Source organism: Ictalurus furcatus, chromosome 7 (genome assembly GCF_023375685.1).
Source record: "Ictalurus furcatus strain D&B chromosome 7, Billie_1.0, whole genome shotgun sequence".
NCBI classification, from domain to species: domain Eukaryota; kingdom Metazoa; phylum Chordata; class Actinopteri; order Siluriformes; family Ictaluridae; genus Ictalurus; species Ictalurus furcatus.
Window position 1 is genome coordinate 11,663,937 of NC_071261.1, and position 27,259 is coordinate 11,691,195.

Consider the following 27,259-nt stretch of genomic DNA (forward strand, 5'->3'; position numbering starts at 1 on the left):
TGAACGTTGTACGAGAGCATGAGGTGTAGCTACACAAGGCGAGGAGGCACAAAACGTGAAAGTCCAACTGTCAAATAATAATGATAATAAATAAATAAATAAATAAATAAATAAATGTAGGCTATTATTAGCTTGGATTCATTTTAGGCTTTCAAGAATGTGCACAAGGGCTTTGAGACACTATTAAAGCATGATGCTAATCACTTCATTTTCTCACTAGAATTTTGAGTCATTTTGCCAGCAGTTAGCACAATAGCCAATAGCCTATACGAGTCTACAGTTTGGATTAAGGAAGGTATTTGTTTTACCTAATGGAGTGAGTTTCGAGACTAACCATTGACTAAAATGGCTCCAGTAATGTTTGTTTTTAATAATATGTGTTATATACATCATCTGGTAAACTTGGTGAATTCATCTGAGTACTAGATATGTCATACTTTTGCTTTCCTCAGGTGTGTCCCAGACCTCCCACCTTCAGCTAATATTGGCGTCTTGCAAACCCCTTAACCTCACCTTGTGGGCGTATCCCAGACCTTTCAGCCTTTCCCACTGTTTGCTCCCTGTACCTCAATCCCTTCAACCTCATCCTGTGGGCTTGTCCCAAACCCCTAGACCTCACCTAATGTCCATGCATCCATTTTCTGTACAGCTTATCCTACACAGGGTCACGGGGAGCCTGGAGCCTATCCCAGGGGACTTGGGGTACAAGGACGGGGTGTGCAACAATCCACACATTCACACACTCATTCACACACTACGGACAATTCAGAGATGCCAATCAGCCTACAATGCATGTATTTGGACTTTGGGAGGAAACTGGAGTACCCAGAGGAAACCCCGGAAGAACGGAGAGAACATGCAAACTCCGGCCATACAGGAGGTGTGTCTCCAACCCTGAAGGTGCAAGACAAACGTGCTAACCACTAAGCCACCATGCCCCCCTGACCTAATGTTTGTAGGCTAATTCATTCAACTTCACCTGCTAGGTCTATCCCAAACCTCTAAACCTCACTGTATGTTTGTGCACTAAACCCCTTAACCTAAATGGATGTATCCTAACTCTCTCAACCAATTAAAACTCACCTACTGTTTGTGCCTCAAACCTCTCAAGCTCACTTGGTGGGAGTGTCCCAAACCTTTCATCCTCAGCTAATGTTTGTGGCCTAAGCCTCTCAACTTCACCTGGTGGGTCTATCCCAAACCCCTCAACCTCAGATAATGTCTGCACTACACCTCTTAACCTATCCTGGTGGGCATATGTGTCCCAAAGCCCTCAACCACACCCAGTATTAAGTCCAAAATCCATCAGCCTCACCCAAACGCCTAAACAGTCCCCAGCCATTAAACCTCATCCACTGTTCATGCCCGAAATCCCTCAACCTCACCTTGCAGGCGTGTCCCAAATCATTAAATGCAAGCTAATGTTTGTGGGCTAAATCCATTGACCTCACTTGATACTTCATACTTTTGAGGTAAACACTGCTGACTCTGAGCGTACACAAAATTCATCTTTAATTATCCAAATAATGATCCATCATACCGCCTATTTTTGCTGACTGTAATAAAACACTGCCTTTGCTGAGTCTACAACTCTATTTTTGTCATACAGCGCCCCCTGTTGTCTGTCCTCTGCATATGCTCTGGAAAAGACAACTGCCAATGCACTTAGACCAGAACAAATACAATGACCTTACCTGAACTGGGGTTATGTTTAGTCATTACTGTTATTTCACTGTAACTTTACTTTGTTGATTTGAAACATGTTTACCATATAATCTATTCTAGGTCCACCTACAACCTTCTGCTCTTTTGCCAAATATTTGAGAGATTCATTTCAATCCTACTTGTAGACCATCTGTGCTTGAGATTGTAATAACATTATGCCATTTGGTAAGTTGTTGCTGTTTCTCTGCTTGATTTTCCCTACCGAAATTCTTGTAAATCTCATAGTTTTGCTTCATTAGTTGTGAAACTGTTTGTGAACAAATCAAAACTCAATTTTGTAATCACTGACTTGTCTCAGTGTAGCAGTCCCATTTAATTGGGCTTAATGGAACATCAACAGCACTGTGTCTCAAATCGCATACTAATGTGCTGCTGTATTTGAGTATACATGCAGTGCCTTGCAGAAGTATTCATCCCCTTAAAGTGTCAAATGACCTTAATATAAATACGCCTGCTCTTGGGAGAACCCAGAGTTTGTTAGAAAACAGACCTAAACAAACAGCATCATGAAGACCAAGGAGCTACCATAACAAGTTCTTTAAATAAATTTTTTTTTAAAAAAAAAAGCATCAATCAGGAGTTATATTTTTAAAAGTCCCAAACTTTGAACATCCCACAGAGCAGCATTATTAGAAAATAGAAAGAATATGGAACAACCATGACTCTGCCTAGAGCAGGCACAGCAGTGAGATTCAGTGACCGGGGAAAGAGGGCAATTATTCAGAGATGCGATATGAGGCCAAGAGTAACTCTGAAGGAGCTGGAGAGAAATCCACAACTCAGATGGGAGAAGCTGTTCACAAGAAAACCGGAGCCTGTACACTTCACAAACCTGGGCTTTATTGAGAGAAGAACAAAGTTGTATGAAATCTCGTTTGGAGACTCGGCAAACAGGTGGAAAAGTGTTCTCCGGTTTGCTGATATCAAAATCTAACTTTCTGACCTTGGCACAAAAGCGCAACATTTGGCAGAAACCCAACACTGCTCATCACCCTGAGAACACCATTCCCACAGAGAAGCATGGTTGTGGTAGGATCATATTGTGGAGATGCTTTTCATCAGGTCATGCTTTCAGTAGTCAGGGGTGTGGGCGAGATTTATGGAGCCAAATATAGGGAAGTCCTTGAAGAAAACCTGTTCCAGTCTGCGAGAGATTTAAGACTTGGGTTTGAGGTTCACGTAACCGCAAGACTGCCAAAGCTACGCTGGTTCTTGGCAGGCAAAATTGCTGTGGAATAAGAGAAATAAAACATAATTGTTATGAGAAAATGTTTATTTCAGGGTAGTGACTGCCCTCCACACATCATACCACCTCACAGCTGATTATGTCTGTGTTTATTCTTTACTTATATAAGCTGATTAACTGGTGTTAAGGTAGCATTAGACGGGTAGTACGATGAAAGTGAAATTGTACAGTGGGGTTATATCGAGTTGAAGAGTAACACAAAGAGTATTCACAACGTATGTCAGGACAGCGTCTCAGTCCAGAACACCTCCTGCAGATCAAGACATTCGCATTCTCGTCTGAGCTGCTGTGTAATTATGTATACTGCTCTGTCCAGACGTAAGATTTTCTACGGATTCAAGGCTGCATTGATTTTCTTCTCTTAATAATGCATTGATCTCACAGCAAACAAATCCTCACTGCAGCCAGTATGCTTATGAAACTCATGACAAAAGACAAACGTGTATGACATTTCTACAGCAAGGCAAAAAAAAAAATATCTAATGAGACCCAGATCATGCAAGATTACCAAAGACTGCACTGATTCACACGTGCATCAAACGTGAGCATTCAAACATGGCCAACTCTCACATCCGTTCTCATCAGCGTGCCTCAACAGGGGCTTGATTTGCTACATAGGAACGCAGCCAGTTTCAGGGAGAGGCCAGGGAATACAGAAGCGGGAGAAAGTGATGATAGAAAGTGTGTGTACTTCAGGGCCACCGTATACTCCACTGGATAAAGTATTCTACCCATGTGGCCAGCTTTCACGACAGAGTTTTAAAAAAAAATGTAATTCACCAGGCTCATATATATGGTGGAGAGCAGCCAGGCGATGAAAACGGCTTTTAGTTTTAGTGCTTGAGCTGAAGGGCCAGTGGGTCAGAGGAACAAAAAAAACAACATGCTCAGAAAATTGGTATTTGTAGTCACTTTAAATGGCTACATGCTGGAGAATAGAGCTGGGTTATAAATCCTGCCACAATAAACCTGTTTAAGATATTTCAAGTATTGTCAGTAGTTGATTGGGCGTATATTTTTTGTACTGAATGAATTATTTCCCCCCTTTTCAGTGTTCAGTACTTCACTAGCCACTAAGCCCCTGTGCCCCCCATCCAAATAATATGTTATACTTAAACAACAGTAATGGTATTTCCAATGAGACAGACATGAGATATATAGTGGTCTTGGCAATGCTGGGGGTTTTCTTGTAGAGGAGTTTTATCCAACTCTCCAACAGGTAAAAGTCGTAAGAGCGATTAACTAGAACTGTTGTTGGTTTTTTTATGGTTTTAAAAAAATATGAAAATGGAGCCGGGAGAGAACGAGAAGATGGTCGGCATTCAAGCACTTCACCCACGCTGAATTTAAAGCGCAGCTATTATGGTTTTGAAACGTGCCTAATTTTGTTTTAAAGCTCTCATACGATAGATTTACATGCATCTGAGATCAAAAACCACTTTAATGCGCTCATAATTTAAACTGCAGCATAAGGTTTTTTCCCACAGTGTCACACACGACTCATTAAATGATCCGTCCTAAAGGATTCATTCTAAACTCCTCCTTTCAGAGAGCATACTCTGCTCTGATTGGTCAGATGTGCCAGTCTATTGTGATTGGTCTGTGTGTGATTGGTCAGCGTGTGTCGAAAAGGAAACGCCCACTACAATAACGAGTATCAGCTCCGTCTGTCAGCTAGCAGCCGATGAAGACCAGAGGCGGGGCTTTTTGTTTCAAAATTACGTAGGTTAGTACAGGAAGTAAGTCTGGGATCACTAATAACTCGTTTCAGCTGTTCAGAATCGCTTCCTTCTTTTGAGAATCAATAATTCTATTTGTCGTGTGCTTTGATTTTTAAACCTTGCAGAATTTTTACATTCACAAACAGCTCTATAACACAATACACGAATGGTAATATCTGAAATCCATAATAGGTGCACTTTAAAAGAACAATGGCGTCAACATAAAGCACAAAAATGATAAAGCAGTCACTTGTATGATTCTCACAGTTACACTGTGGAAACTGAAATGTAACTAGAAGCCCAATTTGTTTTGGGCCGGTTCTTCTTAAACAACAAAGCGCTTTCATAGACGCTGAAAACAAGACAGATGACTTGGTGCATCTCGCTCTCTTTCTGGTGTGGGTGTTTCTGTTCTAAATAATTACAGTATTTCTGTTCTAAATAATTACAGTATAATGTGCAGTCAACACTCACAGCCCTCTCACGATATTTATTCTATATAGTATATATCATATCAAAGTCTATACACCATGATAGACAAAGGCATTCGATTTACCTGTGGGAAAAAAAAAACAAATGGATTTATTTTAAGGCCATAAAAATGTTCATTTTCGACCCCTTTTTCCTAATGAAGTAAAGTTACAGCTGGTGTCAGGAATGCCCTCCTCAGACATTCATCTGAGATAGTCATAGTCAACCAAAAACTAAGAAAAACATTCCCATTAGCGAGGCATTTCTGCTGCGGTGCTTCATGCCGACACCTTCTCGGCTAAAAGTATTGATGAGTCACCACATTTTCTCTCTCTCTCTCTCTTGCAGCTTTTCCCTCCATCATTATTCATCCTCTCCACCTTTTTAATCTCCAGCGGGCTGACTCAGAATTCATTTTCCATCCAGGAAGCGCTCGGCTCCTCAGTAGTGTCGATTAAGAGGGTAGGGAGGAAATTACGTTCGGATTGTATTTTTAACACTTTTGGTGGGTTTTTTTTTTCTCAACGTGCCAAGTTTTTCATTAATACGTAATGTGGGTGGTTGGTTTGTGATCAATATATGCTCCGTGTCAAACACTAGAATTCATGTCTAGGTTCCTCAAGGCAGTGTTGTTTAGTTGGTTGTTCTTGGAACGTTTTCTGAAAGGAAAAAAATATGGCTTCCACCCTCATTATTCAACAGGTTATAGAATAGCACTTGATCCAGTGCATCCCATTATGTTGCAATTTAGTTGTTTTAATGAAGCCACAAGATACTTATGAAAACATAATGTGTGCAAGGGATGTAGGCAATTTATCAATCACGCTTTAAATTCAATATTTGGATTTGCCAAATTAGTAAAAACCACCAGTTTCTTTTTAAAATGTGCTGCACCACTCTCCTTTAACATCTGCTCCACGTACTCACTTGTTCTAATTTTCCACATTCGGTCTTCAACATAAGCTCAGAATTGTGTGTAAAAGAGACACACCTCCATTTCTTTTCTAGCTTCTCGTCTTCTTCGTTAAAATCACTGTCTACAGTATGTCCTCTATCCCAATTAAAGTTCTTTTAATGTTTTCACAATGAACATTACAGTAAAATTCTTCCAACACATGCTAGACTTTTGGACACGCTCTACATTTCGTATTACGGCTTCCGTCCGAGTGCCGAGAGCCCCTTTTTAAAAAAATCTTCAGGATGCTATTCATGTGATGGGAAAATTGACTGACTTGATGTATGAATGAAAAAAATTACAATATGTGTTTTGACCGAAAATCATGACTGTGGCTCCCAAATGTGGTAGGAAATTAAATGCTCCTTAATGTCAGGTAGTTGTACGATGACAAACAGGTCTGCCAATGGCTCAGGTTTGTTTTTATTAGGCTTATTAAAAATGTCATCTTTTATTTATAGCCGTACTTGTTAGACTAAAGGTTTGACGTCGTGTTACGTCGGAAGAGCAGTATGTTTGACAGGCAGGGTGTTGATTCCGCTACTGTAGTCCATCATAAATCTATTGAAAACTATTGATTGCTACAATTCACCGTTTGGCAGAAGAGCACTTTAAAGCACCTCCTCTGAGATAAATCAACATCCAGCATGATCTGTCTTGAGACATTATTTAACACCTGATTCTAATGCCTCTGATCTCTCGCCAGATGAGAGTCGACAGATATTGAGCACTATGAGAATCTGGCGCTTCATGCCGTTTCTCCACTCGGCCATGGATCTGCAAATAAACCCTATTTTCCATCAAGGTGCACGGAAATCTCTAACAGACTGAAAATAGAAACAATTTCCTGTTGCCGTGTGCACTATCAAGCGAAGGTTTTGACACACCTGCTCATAGCAGTGTTTTCCTGGTTTTCTCTTTATTATGATTTTCCACCTTTTTCAATAGTAGACAAGACATAAGACAGACTATATGAAATACACTTGGCTTCATGTATTCCCCATGGTGTATGAATGGGGGGGGGGGGGGTGAAGAAAAATGTACCTCTATTTTAGAAGTCAAAGACAAAGAAGAAGAAATGAGTGAATGAAAAGGAGTTAAAAAAGAAAGCTACTCAGAGGATATGAAAAAAGTTGGAGTCAGTGATAACGGCAACACCTGGAAACATTATTAAAGAATATTTATATCACGTTCAGAAAGAAGTGAAAACTTTTGAATCTAGATTTTTCATTTACACACATCATGTCATGGTGTTTTACTATAATATAGTTAGCGAGTTCCTGCTTTAACCCCTATATTATGCCACACCTCTTTCACTGGGACTGACAGGCACATTGGCCACGCCCATTTCATGCCGAATGATGAACATAGAGGCCACACATCCTTCACCGAGACTGACAGTCACTCCTTAATTACGATTGACGGATACATAAGCCATGACTCCTTCAATGACAAACTGACAAAGGCCACACCTTCTTTACAGGAACTCAATGTCACAGAGGCCACCTGCTTTAATGACAGACTGAAAGAAAGACCACACCTGCTTTACTGAGATTGAAAGACACAAAGGACACACCTCCTTCAGTGACAAACTGACAGAAAGCAAAGCCCACACCTCCTTCACAGAAGCCACGCCTCCTTCAAAGACTAACAGGTACATTGGCCACGCCTCGTTCACTGTGATTGGTTGACACACAAGCCACGCCTCCTTAAGTGACACAGTGACAGAGAGGCCACACCTCCTTCACTGATATGACTGACAGTCACGTAGACCACTCTACTTTTTACCATGATTGACAGACACAAAGACCACATCTCCTTCAATGAGACTGACAGTCATACTGGCCACACCTCCTTCACTATGATTGATGGATAAATAGGCCACACCTCTTTCAGCGACAAAATTCACAGAAAAGCCAATGGAAGCGAGTGCCACCAAGGCCATGCCTCCTTTACTGGCCACGCCCCCAGACACAGAGAGCAATAGAAGGAAATCAGTGCAAAAGTAAACAAATTGATTAATACAATAAATTTGAAAAATCAAAAAAAAAAAAAAAAAAACACACTTTCCTTTTTAAGTCCGATTTATGTCCACACATTTTCTCTAATTGTTCTATAACTGGTCTGATGCATGCATTTTATTTCAGACAGTAATGTTTTTTAAATTATATTATTCTTTTCGCTCATTTCATTTCCCCATCCTTCTTTTAAACTAATGCACCATGAGCTGTTATTTCTGCAAATATAATGGTGTAAGAATAAAGTTTATCAGCTGCAGTTCAGCAGTCGTGTGACCGGAAGGTTGTGAGGATTCTGCCTCACTTGCATGTCTCTGCCAGATGAATAAGTAAATATGTGTAATGTAATATCACACTGTCTAATTCTCCAAACGCCCCATCTCTTTTAAACCGATTCAGACTGCTTTTAAAGGACAATATGGGGGAAAAAAAATAAAGTGTCGCTGCATTTCCACCTGAGTACAGACTTTCCGAGGTCATGCCTACTGTCAAGGCTCTCATGTTTCGCTGGCTTTTGTCATTTTCACTGCCTTTTCTTGTGTTGAGAGACGAAATTGTGCCGATCTAGTGCTTTTTTTTTTTTAAGTTCTAAAACACTGATGTTCAGCTCCGGTCCCTGAATAGCCCCAACACTACACATTTTTTCATGCATCCCTGCAAAAATATACACCTGATTCATCTGGTTTTGGACTTGCCGATCATCAGGTGTGCTTTCGCTGACAAACGGTACAACACAAAATCTGTCCCTTGAATATCAGATTATAAGGCTTTGTCACAGACGTTTGGTCATCATACTAGATGGGAGGCAAAAATCGAATATTTATCAGTAGCCTCATAATAAAACTATTAACATTGAGCAATTCAGTGTATCATAAGGTCTCATCATTAAGATTAAGAATGTTAAAGGAATTAATGTACAAAAATAAACATACGGAATTTCCCACTTTTTGCCTTTGCAATTTTCCATCAACCGACCAAGACACGTTTCGTTCTTGACGTAGCTAGTAATGCATGACTATTTTTTAGCGACGTTCAAATAAACATTCCTGCTCTTAATCTGTATTTACAAATTCATCCCTGTTATCATCTGCAAACATTTGACCTTTCTGGTACATTTCAACCTTCAAACAATGGGGAGGGAGGGGGCGGGGCCTAGGGCGTGGGATTATACCAAACTTCTGTGAGGAAAAAAACGTGATTCAGTTATCTAAGATGGCTGCTCCAATGACAATGTTTAGCTACAGCAGGGGGCTTCAACTGGTGGGTCCAGAAATGTATTTCGAAGCGAAACATATGAAACATAAGGAAAAAATGCTTGTAGTTTGGTGACATGAACCTTCGTAGCTTCTGTAGCAGATGCGACCAATCGCATGCATTTATGTAAATTTATTTAGCTTGAATGCAGCTTGTGAAATGAAGGAGTTTTCAAGCTTTCAGACTTTAGCCAGGTCTAATTCGGGTCTAATTTTGACTACAACTGACTACACTTTGAAAAAAAAAGTCATTGACAAAAACAATGTTTAAAGACAATTGGACAGAGAAGTATGTGTTTATTCAAAACAGACTTTGATCTGTTCAGACGTTGTGACTCTAGTCCAAAGTGGTAATGTGACGCAACAGCGTGAACCAAAACATAGCCAGTTCAGACTGACGTCTTGTTTATAGCCATAAACCGTTCAGTCATGTTATCCGCTTTGTAAGGAATTGTATGTAACTGAACCCTCACAAATTTTACGTACCCCTGAGCTACACACATACACATACACAAAAAAGTTCCTAGATGACAGGAAGTCCCCCTGTGTCCTAAACCACTTCAGTACATCACTGGTTGTGGTTTGAGCCACAAATGCCAAGACATCAAACACGTCTTAGCTCATTGTCCACATTTGTGGTAAGAAGTGGAAAATTGTGTGAGCGTCCTTCCCCCAAAACCCAAGCCCCCCCCCCCCCCCCCCCAACCCCATCTTTAATCTTAACCTGAGTTTTCACTGTCCATTAAGTGCTCTCATGCCCACTGAAATATAGGATCTTTAGCATTTTTGGTTGGCTCAATTCCACTATCATTCATTGGCCAAAAGCATTAATTTAAACGCACTCTGATAGCAAAAAAGTAAGACTTTCTCGCTTAGAAGTGTACATTAGCCAACGACTAACTGTCAAAGCTAATAACTCTCCTTGAAGCAATTTGTCTTGTGGGACTAGAAAAAGAAATCTGCATTTCTATTGAGGGCTAAGTAATAAACATTGCCTTACGCGTAGAGCTCTTTCACTGAAAGCAAGAGGGCCCAGATAACAAAAGCAATTTCACATTTATATTATTCTTTTCCAGACTGTTCTACCCAAAGAGACTTTGAAGCGAGGCAGAAATTAATACACACTCGTACTGAGACGCCCAAAGCTAAATACAAAGTCGAAGAAGGCTAACTTCTAATAAAAAAAAGTATTTAACAATTTTTTTTTAAAAAACACAACGCTGTCAAATTCCCGATTCTGATTTTCTATAACAGTAGCTCTGATGGTAGTTCTGGCTACAAGACAAATCACATGTTTATATTAATGTTCTCCTTTTAATACGTTACCGTTTCTGTAGTAACAGCGACTCGCATGGGGGACACAACACATAATCTAAGGCTAGTATTAAATCTAAACGGATTTGAAAAAAAAAAACATTATTATTTTTCTGTATGGATGTGTATATTTAACATTGATGGAAGGAGTTTTCAGTCAGTAAGGTTTCTCTGTAACATGGCAAGGTGCTTATTAACTTAAAAAAATTTTTTTTTAAATGAAATGGTAACAGGAACTAGCTTGTTTCGTGGATCTTCCATAACATTAAATTGAACTGTAAAACATCTCATTGTTTAATAAACAAAGCAAAAAAAGAAGAATGTTATCATCGGCAAATCGCTGTGTTGGAAGAGGAATCAAACACTTGTTAATGCACATGCTGTTATTGGAAAATAAACAACTTTAACAACCATCCATTCATCCATTTTGCATACCGCTTATTGTAGAAAGGGTCCCAGTGGTGTTTGGAGCCTATCCCAGGGAGCTTGGGGAATTGGACAGGGTGCCATCCATCCCAGGGCACAATCGCGCAAATTTGGAGATGCCAATCAGCCTACAATGCATGTCTTTGGAGTGGGGGAGGAAACTGGAGCACACTGAGGAAACCCCCAAAGCATGGGGAGAACATGTGAGCTCCGCACACATAGGACAGAGGCAGGATACGAATCCCCAACCCCAGAGGTGCGAGGCAAGTGTGCTAACCGCTAGGCCACCATGCCACGCCCCTGCCATATATATAGGCAAATATATATATTTATTTTATATATATATATATATATATATATATATATATATGTGTGTGTGTGTGTGTGTGTGTGTGTATATATATATATACATATACACACACACACATACATTTATTTATTTATATATTTACACACACACACACACACACACACACACACACACACACACACACATTCAATCTGCTTCGATGTTCAAGTGGTCCTGAGCCTCCTGGCATTTCTTGAACACTGTGAGGGAATCTGCAGAGCGAATTCAAAAAGTATCAACTGAAAAAAAGACAATCTTTTGACCTTTCCTCTATCCCTTTTCTTAAATTTACCACATTTTCCTAGACTGACTCGGGGACAGGCTCAAGGCAGTTTTTCACAAAGGAATCTTCCAACCAAGAAGGTTGTGAGGATAAATCCCAACACTTCCGAAGAAGACCCTTGAGCAAGGACCTTAACCTTCAACTGCTCAGCTCTAGGCATGGATCGTACGCTGCTTTGGAAAACAGCGACTGCCAAAAGAATAAATATAGATGTAAAGCTGTAAATCAAATGGCGCATTGAATCATGGTTCTCTCACTGGGGGGAGGTTGGAGGAGGAATTTTTTTTCTTTTTACTTTTTTTCCTACCTTGTGTAGAAACCATCACAGGAAAACAGGCTCCGTCCTAGCGTGGACTCGAGTCAAAACATATATGGACGTGTGACATGTGCAGACCCCCTCGCGCAAAAACACACTATGCAATTGCCATCATGATTTCCATGTGCAAATGCGAAACTTCACCCTCCGCCCAGAGCGGTGTTTGACAGCCCTGTCCACTTGCTCTTAACTGTTTGTGTGTTTTAGGTGTTATATTTAGGTGTCTGTTGTTCATTCTGAGGTGGTTGGCTGCATTCATACTTATATACTTTGTAGGTATACCATTTTTAAGTACCAAATTTTTTTTTAAAACAGGCAAAATACAGATGTATTGCTTGTTTTTTTTTTTTTTAATTAGAGGAAGTCCACGGTGTGTAGGAGTCTCATTTCATACCATATGCAGTGGACATTTATATACTGGAATACACCAATTATTCGAAAGTGGCTGTCTGACTTTGCAATGACTGCATTACACATTTGTGTAGGTGTAGAAGCCATTACTCCCTCCCCTTGAAACTCAGTAGACGTTTAGGATTCAGCCTTGGGGCATTCCGAGTTGGCTGGCAGACTTTCCAATAAGTGTGGAAGCCATTATTTCATACCCTGCATATGCTATTTATGTAGGAAGTAAGGAGCCATTTGGGATTTAACCCTGTTGTATTCTGAATAGCCGTCATACGAGACTAAAATGTGTGAACTACTAGATACTGACATGTTGTGGGGATGGTTAACGGGCTTTTTCCATGTATTTTGTCTTCTGTTTAGTCTGAGCCAAATATCCTACCTAGTGCAACCATGCACAACCATGCACACTCATAAATAGAGGTATCAAACTTGTTAGGGGCAAAAATCTTTATTATGTATCTTTCATCTAAAAGAAATAATTTAAGTCCTTAAGATTGTACCACTCCACCGACATGGAAAAGTACATTTCTGAGAGGGTACAGGAACTATGGAGTCATTTGGGATTCAACTTTATAGCAAATGTAACAGAAATGTTTAGCTAAGTGTGACTCTTTAGGAGATGTTTTAAGTCTTTTTGCACATGTATTTTGCCCAATTTTGATTCAGAAGGGGACACCTTCATAGTGGACACAGTGGACATTTGGAGACATGGATTTCAAAAAGAACGATGAGTTCAAAGGCAGTTAGTGCAAACATGTTGTGCTAATATCAGTTTACTAATAACTTTTAATAGGCTTTAGAGCTGGTACACGATTTAGACAAGACTCCAATTTGTAAACTGCAAACTAGCCACCTAGCAAAACGGATATGTTGCCTTAATTTAATAGTTGTTAGTGGCACATTCAATTAGCAAGAATGTCAAACAAAAAACAGGTACCAACAACGTTTCTAATTTCCTCTTTTGTGACTATGTACTTTAGGTGTGACGTTTTGCAGAGAAAAATAATATGCTGGGTTTTATATTATGAATGACTGAATCACATCAAAATCTATCTATCTATCTATCTATCTATCTATCTATCTATCTATCTAAATACTGTTAAAAAATGAAGATGATGTTTTATATAAGAATAGCTAGCACAAATGCTAGTTATGTTGTTAGCAGGATTAGCAAAACAGAAAAAGAAGAACTAAAGCTCCTAATTTCAGTGTTTTTGACATTTTAAAGCAGTCCTAACTTTCTATATCTATTTTTTTTTTTTTTTTTTTTTTTTTTTTTTAAACAAACAAACAAAAAAAAACCCCTAAAGATATGATAGCTATAGGAATGTATCTGGCAGACAAATGCTAGTTCTGTTGTTAGCAAGATTAGTAAGAACATGAAACAGAAACAGAAGAATTAAAACTCCCAATTTCAATGTTTTGAATAAAGTCTATCTATCTATCTATCTATTGATCGATCGATCGATCGATCGATCGTAAGAAATATCAGAATATAGTAACTGAAAAGTATTATATGAGATTAGAGGGCCAAAATGCTAGTTATGTTGTTAGCAAGATTAGCAAGAGCATCAAACAGAAACAAAAGAACTGAAAGCCATAATGTGTTTTGTATTTTAAAGTGCATCTTTCTAACTAGAATAAAAACTAAAGATGGCAGACGTTTTACATGAGACTAACAGGCATGTAAATGCTAATTATGTTGTTAAGTAGCTAGAGCAGAAAACAGAAATGTTTTGGTGTTTTTTGACTTATAAGTGACTTATAACTTTTAGTTACTTAGCCCCATATAGTATGCACTCTCCCTTAACTCTCTTCATAGTGCAATTATGCAGGAAAGATGGAGCCATTTGGGATTTGTTTTTTATTTCTTTCTGAATAGCTGTTATGCGATGAGCCACGTTTCACACAACATACAGACCCACTGAAACGTGATCTTCCTTCAGATGTGTTTGCGTCTCAAGGCCGAACAGTTTCTATACTGACCACACCAGATACAGACGCGCTGAAATGTGATCTTTCCCCAATAGCATGTGTTTCTCAAGGCCGACCTAGAACAGCGTAATAGACCAGCGGAAACGTGATCTTCCCCTTAAAAATGTCATATGTGTGCGTGTGTGTGTGTGTGTGTGTGTATGTGTTTTAAAGCAGACGTTTATACTATGCCCTCTTGAAGAATGTGGCACCTTCAGCATCTTTAGCATGTCTGAGACATCCTTGTTTACGTCCGAGTGAGTTTCTGGGGAATCCAGGGCCAGCGCATGAGATTTAACAAATGACATGTCGCACACTCGGCTGCACGTCTTTCCATTAGCGCTAGTACTGATGCCCACAAAGGCCATGTCCCAAATGGATGGTCTGCCCTGCTCCGTGCTGCCGGGGATTGCGAAAGTCTGGGCTGCTAATATGGGGTGGTAAAATTTGCCCCTCTATCCGAGATGTGTTCGAGGGCAACCACTAAGCTAACGACAACATGGTAGCAGGAAATGGAGTGAGCCTGGAAGCAATTTCCAGTCGCTAGTGATGGGAAAACAGCATGAACCGGTAAAAGATTTCCCACCACCACACGTTTAGGCATCCAAACAGTAGAGGCAGAGTTTTATGGAGATGATTTTTTTTAATGAACAGCCTATTTTTAAAGTCACACAAAGTGACACAATGCTTGATAGTGATTATCTTGTTGAAAGCAAATTTTAACCTCATGGTAGATGCAATCAGGTATTGCTAAAACATCCTATCCTGCAGTTCAACTACCATCCGTCTCTTTTCTGCTATTACTTCTTTTCCGAAACTGTGATGGATGACAAAAAACTAATGATGGCTAAAATCGAGTTTCTGGAGAACAATTGTATCATATCTATCTATCTATCTATCTATATATATATATTCCCCTCCTCTCGTGGGGGGGGGGGGGTGATTTGGAGAGAAACACATGATTTGGAGAAAAAATTAAGTAGTAGTTAAGAAAAACATGTTCTTATGAAAGGTAAATAATTCAGTCCCTTCTCAGGAAGGGTGCCAATACTTTCAGATGGTTTTCTCAGTGGCCAGACCCTGTGAATTAAGTGTTGACAAATTCTTGTGCAATGCAGACATCTAGTGGTGATCCAGCTAACAAACTAATATAAACACACACACACACACACACACACACACACACACACACTGTTAAATGTGTCCATAGCAAACACGATAAAAGCAAATAATTTCGGAAAATCTTTTTTTTTTTCATTTCCAGTCACATAGTGAAAATTCATTTTCTTTCTTCTTCCCCCTCCTGAAATTCCTTAATTCCCTTTCCGGTCCTTCTCCTGGAACAAACGGCTCATTCATCCAAACGACCGCAGACTCTGTCCCAAACCGCTCTGTAATGGACGTTTAGTGCACAACATATAGGTTTAAAAGTCAGGACCTCGCGACCTATGTAGTGCACCAGTAGGGCGCCATTTTGAATTCATTTTAATTTCTGAAGTAATATAAACAGCCACTCGCGGTGTTTAAAAAACGACCCGAGTAACAATTTAAGAATATTTATCTGATTGTGTGAATGATTATGATTAAAAAATAATTATTTATAATGATCTTAAAACAGTCAAAGAAGTGATAAACTTTGTGAACTACAAACTAGCTCATTAAACACGTAAATACTAACCGGCTAATCAATGTTACGAATGCATAAGGCTCACGAGCTAATTATTGGTCGCGCCCTAAACGGACATGTAGTGCGCTGCGTATGGGCCGGAAACAGTCGTGGGACACAGGCGTACGAAGGGTGCGCAGGAAGGGAAGTAGGGAGTGATTTGGGACGCGGACAACGTCCTGTTCACTCCGAGCTCGAGATGTGGACTGTAACGTGGAGTGTTTGGGTTCCGTTAGTTTTCGGCTCGGTGTTTGGTGAAAGACAACGAAAGTAAGGTTTTATTTTTATTTATTAAAATTTTTTTAGTGACACGGTTTGTTTAATAAACTTGTTGTGTTTATAGTTTTTTTTTGTGTGTGTGTATGTGTGTAATAAAGTCAAACTTAGTTATATGTCCATTATTTGCTGAGGCTGAGTCCAGTCTGTTTAAATATATATAAATATATTTCACAAATACGCGCAAGTTTAACCTGTAGTGTCGAATTAACTCTAATTTACTTCATTTTTAATGACATAAAGTTAATTAATTGCTAATAATTAAGAATGCTCCTTTATAGATATCAAAAGTAACAGTTCACTTTCCTAATGAAAATAATGATCTAATGGTTTCCATTAAACATTTCTCTAATGGTTTTAATGGTAGTTAATGGAATAGTATTCTATCGATCAACCGTAAATGCTATATATTATACATTTCTTTGTGTAACTTTGCGTAAAAATATTACAAATGACACATATAAATATCATCGAAGGCCATTCAGTTAATTGAATCTACAATATATATAAATGTTTATTATTATTGGACCACTCGGAAATGTTAGAAATCGATAAAATGCTTCTTAGAAATCGGATACGGGTCGCCCGATTAATCGTTCTTACCCTCATTGTAATATCGATCCATATGGGTAACATAAAAACTAAGATAATAATAAGAAGAATACTAATCTTTACAAGCCGTGCTTAAACTCTTCAAATATTCTTCATTTAAAGGAGAGACACTGAAACGTGACGCTTTGGACAAGATCATTCTCCCCATGCTAAACTGGAGGCCATACACTTCACTTTACTTGTTAGCGATATTAGCGTCTTAGTCCCAAGGAAAACCTACAGAGGCTAACTTGTGTATTGGTACTTCATTAAATAAACACTATAATAATAATAATAATAATAATAATAGTAAAGCACTAATTTTCACTGTTTAGATAGCTAGCAAAACATTCTGTCTGATGTCTGTTTCTTGTAGGCCGGTGTTCACGTGCGGTGGAAACATTACTGGAACTTCGGGTCTTGTTGGGAGTCAGGGTTACCCCGGAGTTTACCCCCCTAACACCAAATGCGTTTGGAGAATCACGGTAAGCACCACGGAGTCTTCAACGGGCTAGCTTTAAATAGCTATCTAAATTTCTAGACCAACACACACACACACACTTGCATGTTGTGAAGACACTGCCACACCATCGTTTTGGATCACTATTCTTAATATTCTTAATATTGAATGGAAGTTGTGCGAACAGGGTGCGAGTGTGGCGGTGAAATAAATGATCACCAGGAGGGGGCGCTGTCGTCCATCACTGATGGGTTTATAGACGTGTGCGTGCCATAGCTAATAAAATAGTAGCTAACCCCATGTTCATGCTGTTGGGGATTTATTAATAGCAAGATTTGTCGATTTCCAGTGACACAAGGTGTAGTGACGTACATCGTACGTACGTGTATTTCGTGCGGGTTTCATTTTTGGGTGTTCATTTTACGTACGAACTCGGAAGTACACGAAGCTTTAAATAAAAGATTGTAAGTTTAATACAGAAATACAGATGCTAAGTAAACACAGATTGTTTTTAAAAGTTGTGAAGTGGCCGAGGCTAGCTAGCTTTAAAACGAGCTAGAGTGTTGCTCATACTACGCGATGGTATATTCTGAAGCTGAATTTGATCATTTTATTGTTCATAACCACACCCTCCCCGCCCCCCAACCTCAAATCATCCTCAGGTGCCTCAGGGCAAAGTGGTGTCCCTCACTTTCCGTTCCCTCGACCTAGAGAACGACAGACTTTGCCGCTACGACTACGTGGATGTGTACGACGGATTCGTTAACAGCCAGCGGCTCGGGCGATTCTGTGGCACCGCCCGGCCCAGAGCGCTGATCTCCAATCGCAACAGGATGCAAGTAGTGATGGTTTCGGATGCCAACACGGCCGGGAGCGGCTTCCTTGCCGGATACGTCGCCGTTCGGCCGGATGCAAGGGGTAATAACAGCTACCATACGGCAAAATAAACAAACCAATCAAATATCAGGTTTTAATCAGGGTGTAGAAATGCCTTTATCTTTGACAATCGTGATACGTTATTTTTGTCATATCACCCTCCTGCACACATCATACTTTTTATCCGTTTATAGGTACGTTTAATGTTAAGGAACATCCATGAAACAAGTTATCAAGTCTTTTTTTTTTCTTTCTCTTGAAGTTGACAAGGATAGGCGGTTTGTCATATTACAGAGAAGCGTAAACTCCTTCCGTGAAGCTCCTTACCGGCAACTGCACCATATCCACAATTACACGCCGATCTTTGTTCAATAACAACACATTTGTAATCCATTTATTATTTAAAAAAATATGTACAGTGTCCACCATGAAGTAGCTGTTATGGAAAATCGATCAACACCTTTCCGGACCAATCAGAATTGATAATTCAACAGCGCTACGCTGCAAAGGCAAGTCAAGAACATACATACAGAAAACATATATAAACAAAGGCAGTGTGATCAAACTGAGTTGTTGTTTTTTTGCTCATTAAAATAAGTTTCAACTAAAGCAATAAATAAAAGTGATGTTAATAATATTCGTTTTCCTTCCCGAGCAATTCAGTGCTCTCACTGCTGCTGTGTGCTGTGTGTGCAGACACTATAATATAACATGCATATAATATAAAATTGTACTTGCGGTGGAGTTGATATTATACTCCATCCCTACTAGCAACTCATTCCTGGTTAAATATAGAACGTGGCCCATCTCGGCGCTCTCCGGGCTCATTTTGTGGAAAGATAAGTATGATATTTCGGAAAAAGGCTGCTCATGCCCACGGCTGCTCTCTGTACGGTGTAACGTCTCATTTTCTTCCTCCGGCTGCTTCTCAGTGCTGCAAAGTAAATCCAATTGAATCATACTGACGACGTATATATGTATATATATATATATATATATATATATATATATATATATATATATGTGTGTGTGTGTGTGTGTATGTATATATATATATAATTTTACAGAGCCTTACACCACAGCGCTGTTGAATTCTCAGATTCTTGATTTTGCCTTTAATATGGTTTTTTTTTACTACACTGAAAAAGTCGCCAAGACTTTTTACATTTACATTTTTACGGCACTTGGCAGACGCCCTTATCCAGAGCTACTTGCATTGATCTCATTTTTATACAGCTGAGCAGGTGAGGGTTAAGGGCTTTGCTCAAGGGCCCGGCAGCGGCAGCTTGGTGGTGCTGGGATTTGAACTCACAAACCTTGCGATCAGTAGACCAACGTCTTAACCACTGAGTTACCCATTTAAAAGGTTGAGAGTGAATCCATGCTCAGTGTTTGTGTTTCTGCTATCTGTGTTAGGGGAGCGGTATTGCGGCGGACTCTTGGACAAACCTTTGGGAACCTTCACGACCCCAAACTGGCCGGAGAGAGACTATCCTGCAGGTGTGACATGCTCGTGGCATATTATAGCACCTGAGCACCAGGTGAGTGGAATATTTCTATTTATTTGCATACCTGGAGCTAATTTACTTTGACGATATGATAAAATTACGTGATGTGTATCACGGTGTACTGCTGATCACAAGCTCCCAGCAATACAGTAGTAGGATTTAAAATACAATATTAATTTGCGTTCAAATAGTTCTTGACTTTTACAGTGAGTCTAATTTTTAGTGTAAAAGTCAAGAACTATTTTCCTGAACTATTTTATTTAATTTTTTTTGCAAATTGCTTTAGTATAAAAGTTACGCTGCTTCATCACGCCACTTGATCGTTGATGATTTTGTCCTTTAGCAGCACGCCACTGAAAGGACTGAATGAACGCTGACCGTTTCTCGTTGCCGTGTCAGATAATCGAGCTGAAGTTCGAGAAGTTTGACGTGGAGCGGGATAACTACTGCCGCTATGATCATGTGGTCGTTTACAACGGTGTGGAAACAAGCGACAAGACCAGGATCGGGAAGTTCTGCGGCGACAGCCCTCCTGCGTAAGAGCCTCATCTCTGCTGTTCTAGTCCTGTGGTCAGTTTCCCCAAACTCCACATGTCTCCACAGCGCTGCTGAAGTCATTTTCATTTTCTGTATCACAGCTGCGTATCACAGGTTTATTCTTTGTTAATGCGCACGTTCTTGCACGTTATCATTTCTATAGTAACTGTGAAGCTCATTCACCGGGGCTTGTATAACGTAATATATTATTTAGTGCTCATGGAATGAGTCTGCAGTGCCAGTGCTTTTTTGCTTGAGTTTGTGCTTCCTATAATGACAGGGGGTAGATTGCTGTGGTATAAAGGAATAAAACACTTCAGGATGCGCTGTTATAGGCTATGAAATGAAATGAAAGTTATAATCCTCATCTGCGAATGATTTTTTGGTTAGTTATTGTTGAGTATTATATGATGATGAAGTGTCTAAAGGTGTCGTGTCCGTGTTCAGGCCGATCTACTCTGACGGCAGTCACCTCTTCATCCAGTTCGTCTCCGACCTGAGCCTCACTGCCGACGGCTTCATCTGCCATTACACGTTCAAGCCGAAGAACTCCACCATCGCAGGCTCCACCGTTCACGTTACTGCAGCTGCTGTTTCCACCACTGCAGGGCCCATAGGTTTGTCCTGTTCTCCTCTTCCTCTAACTTTACTGCACTGAGATGGTGTCAGTTAAAGAAACAATCCACCGGGAACTTTAACAGTGCACTATTTCTACCGCAGCGCTGTTGAATCATCGATTCTCATTCGTCAGTAGGTGTTGCTTAATATTTTTTAAAAAGTAACTTTGAACGCTTCAGATTTTCAAAGATGTTTAATAGTTTATCACCGTTTGTGATATTCGAGGACGATGACGATGTCCTTCCACGTTGCCTTTAAATTTGCTGAAAATAAGGCAATGGCAGAGTTGCTGACTTAATATTGATGAGAAATAAAACAATTGAGGGGTGTGTGGTTATAGGACAATAATCAACGACAGTGCGTCGATGTGAAACGGTGTCAATGTTGCCATACCAGAGTGTTTTACTCCTTTTATACCACAGTGGTTGTCTAACAATTACAATTTTCATACACGTCATACTTTCCATACTGTTTTTTTTATCCATTTATTGTTGCATTTAATTGTCGAACAATAACTGGAAACAGTCGTCCATCACCTGCCTCCCTTTTTTTTTATCTTTCTTGAAGACAAAAACAAACAAACATACAAACAAACAAAAAAACGCAGCTTGTCATGTTACCAAGAAAACACAAAGCACAAAATTCTCCACCCTGAAGTTATAGCGCAACTAATGACTGCACCGAAGCACTGACACTGGAGACTCCTTCCATAGATGGAGAATAAACTTCTCCTAACAGAAATTTCACCATATCAGCAATTACACTGTGTATATATATATATATATATATATATATATATATATATATATATATATATATATATATATATATATATACACACACACACACACACACAGGTCAACTGATGCATTTTACCGAAAGCGAAAACTAAGTCGAGCGGTAACTGGCGACAACCAATAATTTAAAAAATTGATACTGAATAAAAACACAACACTCTAAATAAAATATTGCTAAACTTTATTACAAAAATAAACAGTACTGACTGTACCATGAAAATGTACTGTAGTTTTTTTTTTTTAAAGTGAATTAAATATGTAAATATTTATGTATATTAACTGTTAATAAATATTAAAGTAAATAAAAGATATACATCCAAACTGAACCAAAAAGTAATGCTCCAAGTAACAAATGAAAATAGAGACATCCTAAATGAATGAAAAAAAACCACTTCAAATAATGACAAAATTTGTCAGTGATTTTTTAAATAATTTTTTTCGCCTCTAGAGGCCGCTCTCATATTGTACAACGACAGAGGACCATTCTCAGCCGCTCCAGCGGACACAAGTTTGTTGAGCTGCTGTCATTGTAAATGAATCAACACCTTCTGACCAAGAATCAAGAATGTGACAGTGGTATTATGTTGATTTGTGCATATAGAATTTGCTAGCTTGGTCAAACAGGATAATAATTTATGCCGCCTGTTATATGTGCACTTTCACGGTGTTATAATCCAGCATTTCCTCCACTGTGGCGATAACGATTTCTTCTTCTTCTTCCCCAACCCCCCCACCCCCACCCCCCACAGTGCTGGAGTTTTCTGAAGCTCTCTGCAAGCAGAAGTGCAAGAGAACCGGAACAATCGAAAGTCATTACTGCTTAAGCAACTTTGGTAAAAACAAACAAACAAAAACTCTTTAGTCCTCCAAGACCAAAGAGAACTTCACTGAGGAATCCTTTCATTACTGCTAGTATAACGCACATAGAGATCTTCTGTAGTTGACGTTTTTCAGCCACAATTTCGTTTTATTACATAACTCCAAGTCCTTCACAATAACAGCACGTTTCTCACAGTACGACACAATACAGTGGAGGATGAGTTGATATTCTGCTGTCGTCTCGTCACAGTGCTGACGGGAACACTCGTCTCAGCTGCCATGAGGGAACTGAGCGTGCTTGCCACCTTCTCCATCACCAACGTGTACAAGGAAGGAAACCTGTCCATCCAGCAGGCCGGGAAGAGCATGAGCACTAAAGTCTTAATCCTGTGTAAGAAATGCCCTTTAGTCAGGAGAGGTGAGTGGATCGAGCGACTTCACCTGAAAAGTGCTCCTACTGGAGATACAAGGTGCTGCAATTGTCTGCTGCCCAGTCCTGTTTGAACAGATATCCTTAAAACACACACAAATTTGATTTCACGAGCACTTCTCGACGTCGTGCTCGAACTGGATCTAGCCACAGTTGCCTCAGATTACAGCAGATGAACTGATTTTATCGTGTAGCAGAGCTGGGAACCACAGAGCTTCTGGAATGACGAGTTCCCTCGTTATCCCCAAAACTCATAAATACTCGCGCTCTTTGTTTCTGTTCCCTTAAAGAAAACCTGGCAACTCGTCAGTCAACAAAATCGGCTAAATTATAGAGGAGAATATGGCGAGAAAAACCCAGGCAGGAAAGGCTGTCTGTTTGCATAAGGCCCAAATGATGCAACGACGTGCAACGAACATGCAGCTAGCCTGCCTGTGCAGGCTTCTAATGTGTCGCCGAGATAGTAGCGTTGGTGTTTTAGCGACAGTTTCCTAGCAACCGCTCAGCTACGACATGCAAATGAATTTATTCTGGTTCTCTATAAGACCTGCGAGTTGAATTATTCGCTATTTTGTGTCGACACCAAATGAGTATCCGTAACACACTGATTAGATACAGTAGGCATATTTAATATAATAATAAATATGTCGAATAGAGCGGTGCCATAGAGGAAGCCCTAAAGAGAACTCCATAATTATTCAGCCAGTTTGTTTTTCTTCCACAATAAATGGAACTTTGTTATTTTTAATTTTTTTTAAACCTGTCAAAATATTTAATACAATCAAAACTTGATTTTTTTTGTTCATCGCTAACACTGGCCGAGTTAACTGTTATCTATCTTTAGCTACTGTATAACATAATGCTCACTGACTCATTAATAACGTTAACGTTCTTCTGTAAGTTTTCCCTCACATGCCTCCATCTCTGCTAAAAATATATATATATAATATATATATATTTTCAGCATCATTTTGCCAAATGTGGCATCATGTCACATAACTTAAAGCCAGGTCTGTGTTTGTGGTGCGTTTGTCCAAGCCAGCAGTAATAACTCTGCACTGAAATGCATTCGCTTCAGTTTATTTAGCTGCAAATGCGGTGAAAAGAAAAATCTAGAAGTCAAGCAGGATCGTTTTTGCTTGGAAAGAAAGAAAAAAAATAGCTCTCAAGCTGCCCAGGTGGAATTTGCTCTGAGAGCGGAATTGAAACCAGCAGGGGGACTTTTTGTTATCTGTTTGTTTGTAGAAAATCACATGATTTATTTCTGTACTGTTAGGTTTGTCCAGTCTACAATTTCTCTCGCTTACACATATATTAGTGCCTGTTTTGAGGCTTCTACACCTTACCACCAAATACAGCTTTAACTGTTCTTGCATTTCCTGTGTATGGTTCTGTCCGAAGGTCTGAACTACATCGTCATGGGTCACGTCGACGAGCAGGGACAAGGCGTCGTTTCACCTCAGAACTTTGTGATGGCCTTCAAGACTAAGAAGCAGAGGGACCTGGCTGTGTTGAGTAATGCCCGCTGCTGATGGTAGGCGATGGCCATGTTGGATTTGTAGGCTCATCAGGTCACCCTCTGGATCTGTGCATGCCAAACTGGGAGTCATCACAGTAACATATTTTCCAGAGCATAAGTCTGGTTCGAGAGGTAATCAGTATATGTATGTTGATTCATTGTAGATGTCGCATTTGTTCAGTAGTTCCATATTTAGTTCCTTTTTAGGCTGTTTTTCTTTTATTCTGAGCTGTAAACCTACAGGCTTCAAACCGCTCAACGGGGAAGTATCAGTACTACATAGCAAATGCACATTTGACCATTAGTATCTACGTTTTGTGTATCAAGTGAATAATTGAAATGTTTCTGTGAATGTTTTCGAATTAATTTTCATTTGTACAAGCTGGCAGTTGGACCTGAGGATCTCAGAAGACTTCATGCCAATGACCAGAAGCAAACTGCTAAATGCTTAAATTGTATCATGGTCCTTTTGGAAAAAAGCATCTGACTAAATAAATAAATGTGAATGTAATGGATCCAAACTCAATAGTGGAAAACTGCCGCTTGTGGCTAAGATCAATAGTTAAATGAATGATTGCTTTTTTTTTTTTTTTTGACAAAGAAAGAACTACTACAGAGTGGGAGGGTGAAATAATTTTCTTTTTGAAAAGGTCGAAAAAGCTTCCAGAATAATTATACTGTGTTGTATTTAGTTGAATCAGGCGTGTAAGTGGGTGTACTTATCTTGGTTCCAATAATACTGTATTTTGGAAACAACGTGTGCGGTCCGTTTCTCAGAGGATTTCCAAAAGCTTCCAAGTATGCAGAAGTGCAGCGTACAGCCTTTTTCCTTCCTCCTCATGTCTAGACTTTTTTCTGTTTTGCAAAACGTTTTATATTCAGTCCTCCACTCTGAGGTGTTTGGGCTAAATGAATAATTAAAATTGTAATAAAAGTTTAAACGCGCTTAGTCCCTTTCGCCTTTATTCAGTACCTGGAGTAAACGGACTAACAGCATATCGTTATCTCATAATCCCGATGTCTGGAGTCGATCAGACAACACTGCAGGTACGTGTGGAATTTTGTTCATTTTTTAAGTTAGTTCATTATGGGTCATGATTTCTACTACTGTAACAAAATTTGGACAAAAAAAAAAAATGGACCCAACTTAAAGTTGGAACTTGTAACATCGTAATATAATCTCATCCAGCGACAGCTTACTGAAGAACTGGATGATATTTATAGAAAAAAAGTTTGCACATTGGACAACAAACATGCCTTGACTATATTTTGGGTAAGTGGACATTTTTTTAAGTTGGAACTTGCCAATATAATCTCAACCAACATCATCAGTGGCTGTATTTTCATACTGAATGAATCATGCCTTTCTAAACTAAAGCCTTCCAGACTCTGGCAGCACCCTGGTAAGTCTCTCTGGACTTCCACAAGCTCACGTGTCATTGACATGTCGGAATGCCAATGTGTTTTTTATTGTCCATTTCCAAACGCCAGAAAACGATCTCGATTAGGATAATACTATAATCTACGGTACATTCCATAGTCTCCCAGCGACTGTTTTTCCCTGCGCTCTTTCAAAAGTCAACCAAAAACATACCTTTTCTGTCGGCACTTTCACCTCTCTGCAAATACAGGGAGTCCCGCTGGACTTGGGAAGTGTCATGTAACGTTAGCAAGCTGGAATGTTTTTTTTCTTAACGATCCATTTCTCAAAGCTTGGAAATGATCAAGATGGAGACATAACGACTTTAAGTTTTAAAGTCCCAGGAAATTTACTTTTGCTTTTGCTTAGGAATTAGGTAATTATGATGGCTACATGCACTTTTCCAGGATTTTCTGGCCATGCCTCCATTTTAATCCCATTTAGCTTTTATCAAAATTATGTGTTCCTGCTTGAACAGTGGTGTAGCCAGGACTTGGCTCCCATGAGGTGGATACCTAACAGAAGTAGAAGTGGTTTTCATGCATTCATTTTCCTTCCACTTTTCCTGGTGGGGCTGAAGGTCAGTCCAGACTTCTCTATGCCCTGATACAGATTCCAGCACTTCTTATGGGATCCCCACATGCTCCCAAGCTTACTGTGAGATACAATATCTCTAGTGGGTCCTGGATCTGCCCCCGGGTCTCTGTCTAGTGGGACGTGTCAAATAGAGATCTTTGGGAGCAAACAAGGGGGCATCCGTATAAGGTACCCAAACCATCTCATCCAGCTCCTCTCAAGCCTCTACTAAAAGGTTCTGCTGGTTTGTCAAGCTCTTCACCTCCCTCTTCACATCACAGAGAGTTAGCCCCCGCAACCCTGCGAAGGAACCTAATTTCTACTGACTGTACATGTGACCTTATTCTTCCAGTCACTGCCCACCCATAGGATGTTGTGAACCTTTTTTTGTGTTGCACACCTGCTTCACCCACATAGACCCGTACAGCGACTATAACACTGCTGTTTCAATCTGTATGTCGGTCTCATACCGTCAACCACTACTTGCAGTGATCATTTGACCTGTGTATAATCAACTATGCTGTATGTGTGTTATGCTTAACACCCACTAATAAGCATTTGGAACTGTCATAAATTATTTTTTTCTGGTTCGAATCCAAAACCTCATCCTCCATCAAGCTACACCTCTGCTCTTTGCAAGAGTAGTCTGCTGTGATACATTATATGGCCAAAGGTTTGTGGACACCTGACCATCACACCCATATGGGGTT

At 39.7% G+C, this 27,259-nt stretch overlaps 1 protein-coding gene across 1 annotated transcript; it reads left to right on the plus strand.

Annotated features, from left to right (window-relative positions):
• The first annotated feature begins 16,153 nt into the window (after positions 1 to 16,153).
• On the plus strand, positions 16,154 to 25,492 carry pcolce2a (procollagen C-endopeptidase enhancer 2a). Its single transcript, XM_053630103.1, has 9 exons — positions 16,154 to 16,254; positions 17,366 to 17,474; positions 18,112 to 18,367; positions 19,742 to 19,866; positions 20,233 to 20,369; positions 20,818 to 20,987; positions 22,535 to 22,618; positions 22,855 to 23,022; positions 24,436 to 25,492. Exons 1-9 carry the CDS (start codon positions 16,154 to 16,156, stop codon positions 24,564 to 24,566), a joined length of 1,281 nt encoding a protein of 426 aa, XP_053486078.1. The 3' UTR covers positions 24,567 to 25,492.
• Positions 25,493 to 27,259: the final 1,767 nt, after the last annotated feature.

What these genes read in the sequence shown, in the direction of transcription:
- pcolce2a (XM_053630103.1), top strand. Translation starts at nt 16,154, where the DNA reads ATGCATAAGGCTCACGAGCTAATTATTGGTCGCGCCCTAAACGGACAT. An exon ending in AATGCGTTTGGAGAATCACG is followed by an intron (nt 17,475 to 18,111) that starts GTAAGCACCACG and finishes AATCATCCTCAG; the next exon opens with GTGCCTCAGGGCAAAGTGGT. An exon ending in TGCGGCGACAGCCCTCCTGC is followed by an intron (nt 20,370 to 20,817) that starts GTAAGAGCCTCA and finishes GTCCGTGTTCAG; the next exon opens with GCCGATCTACTCTGACGGCA.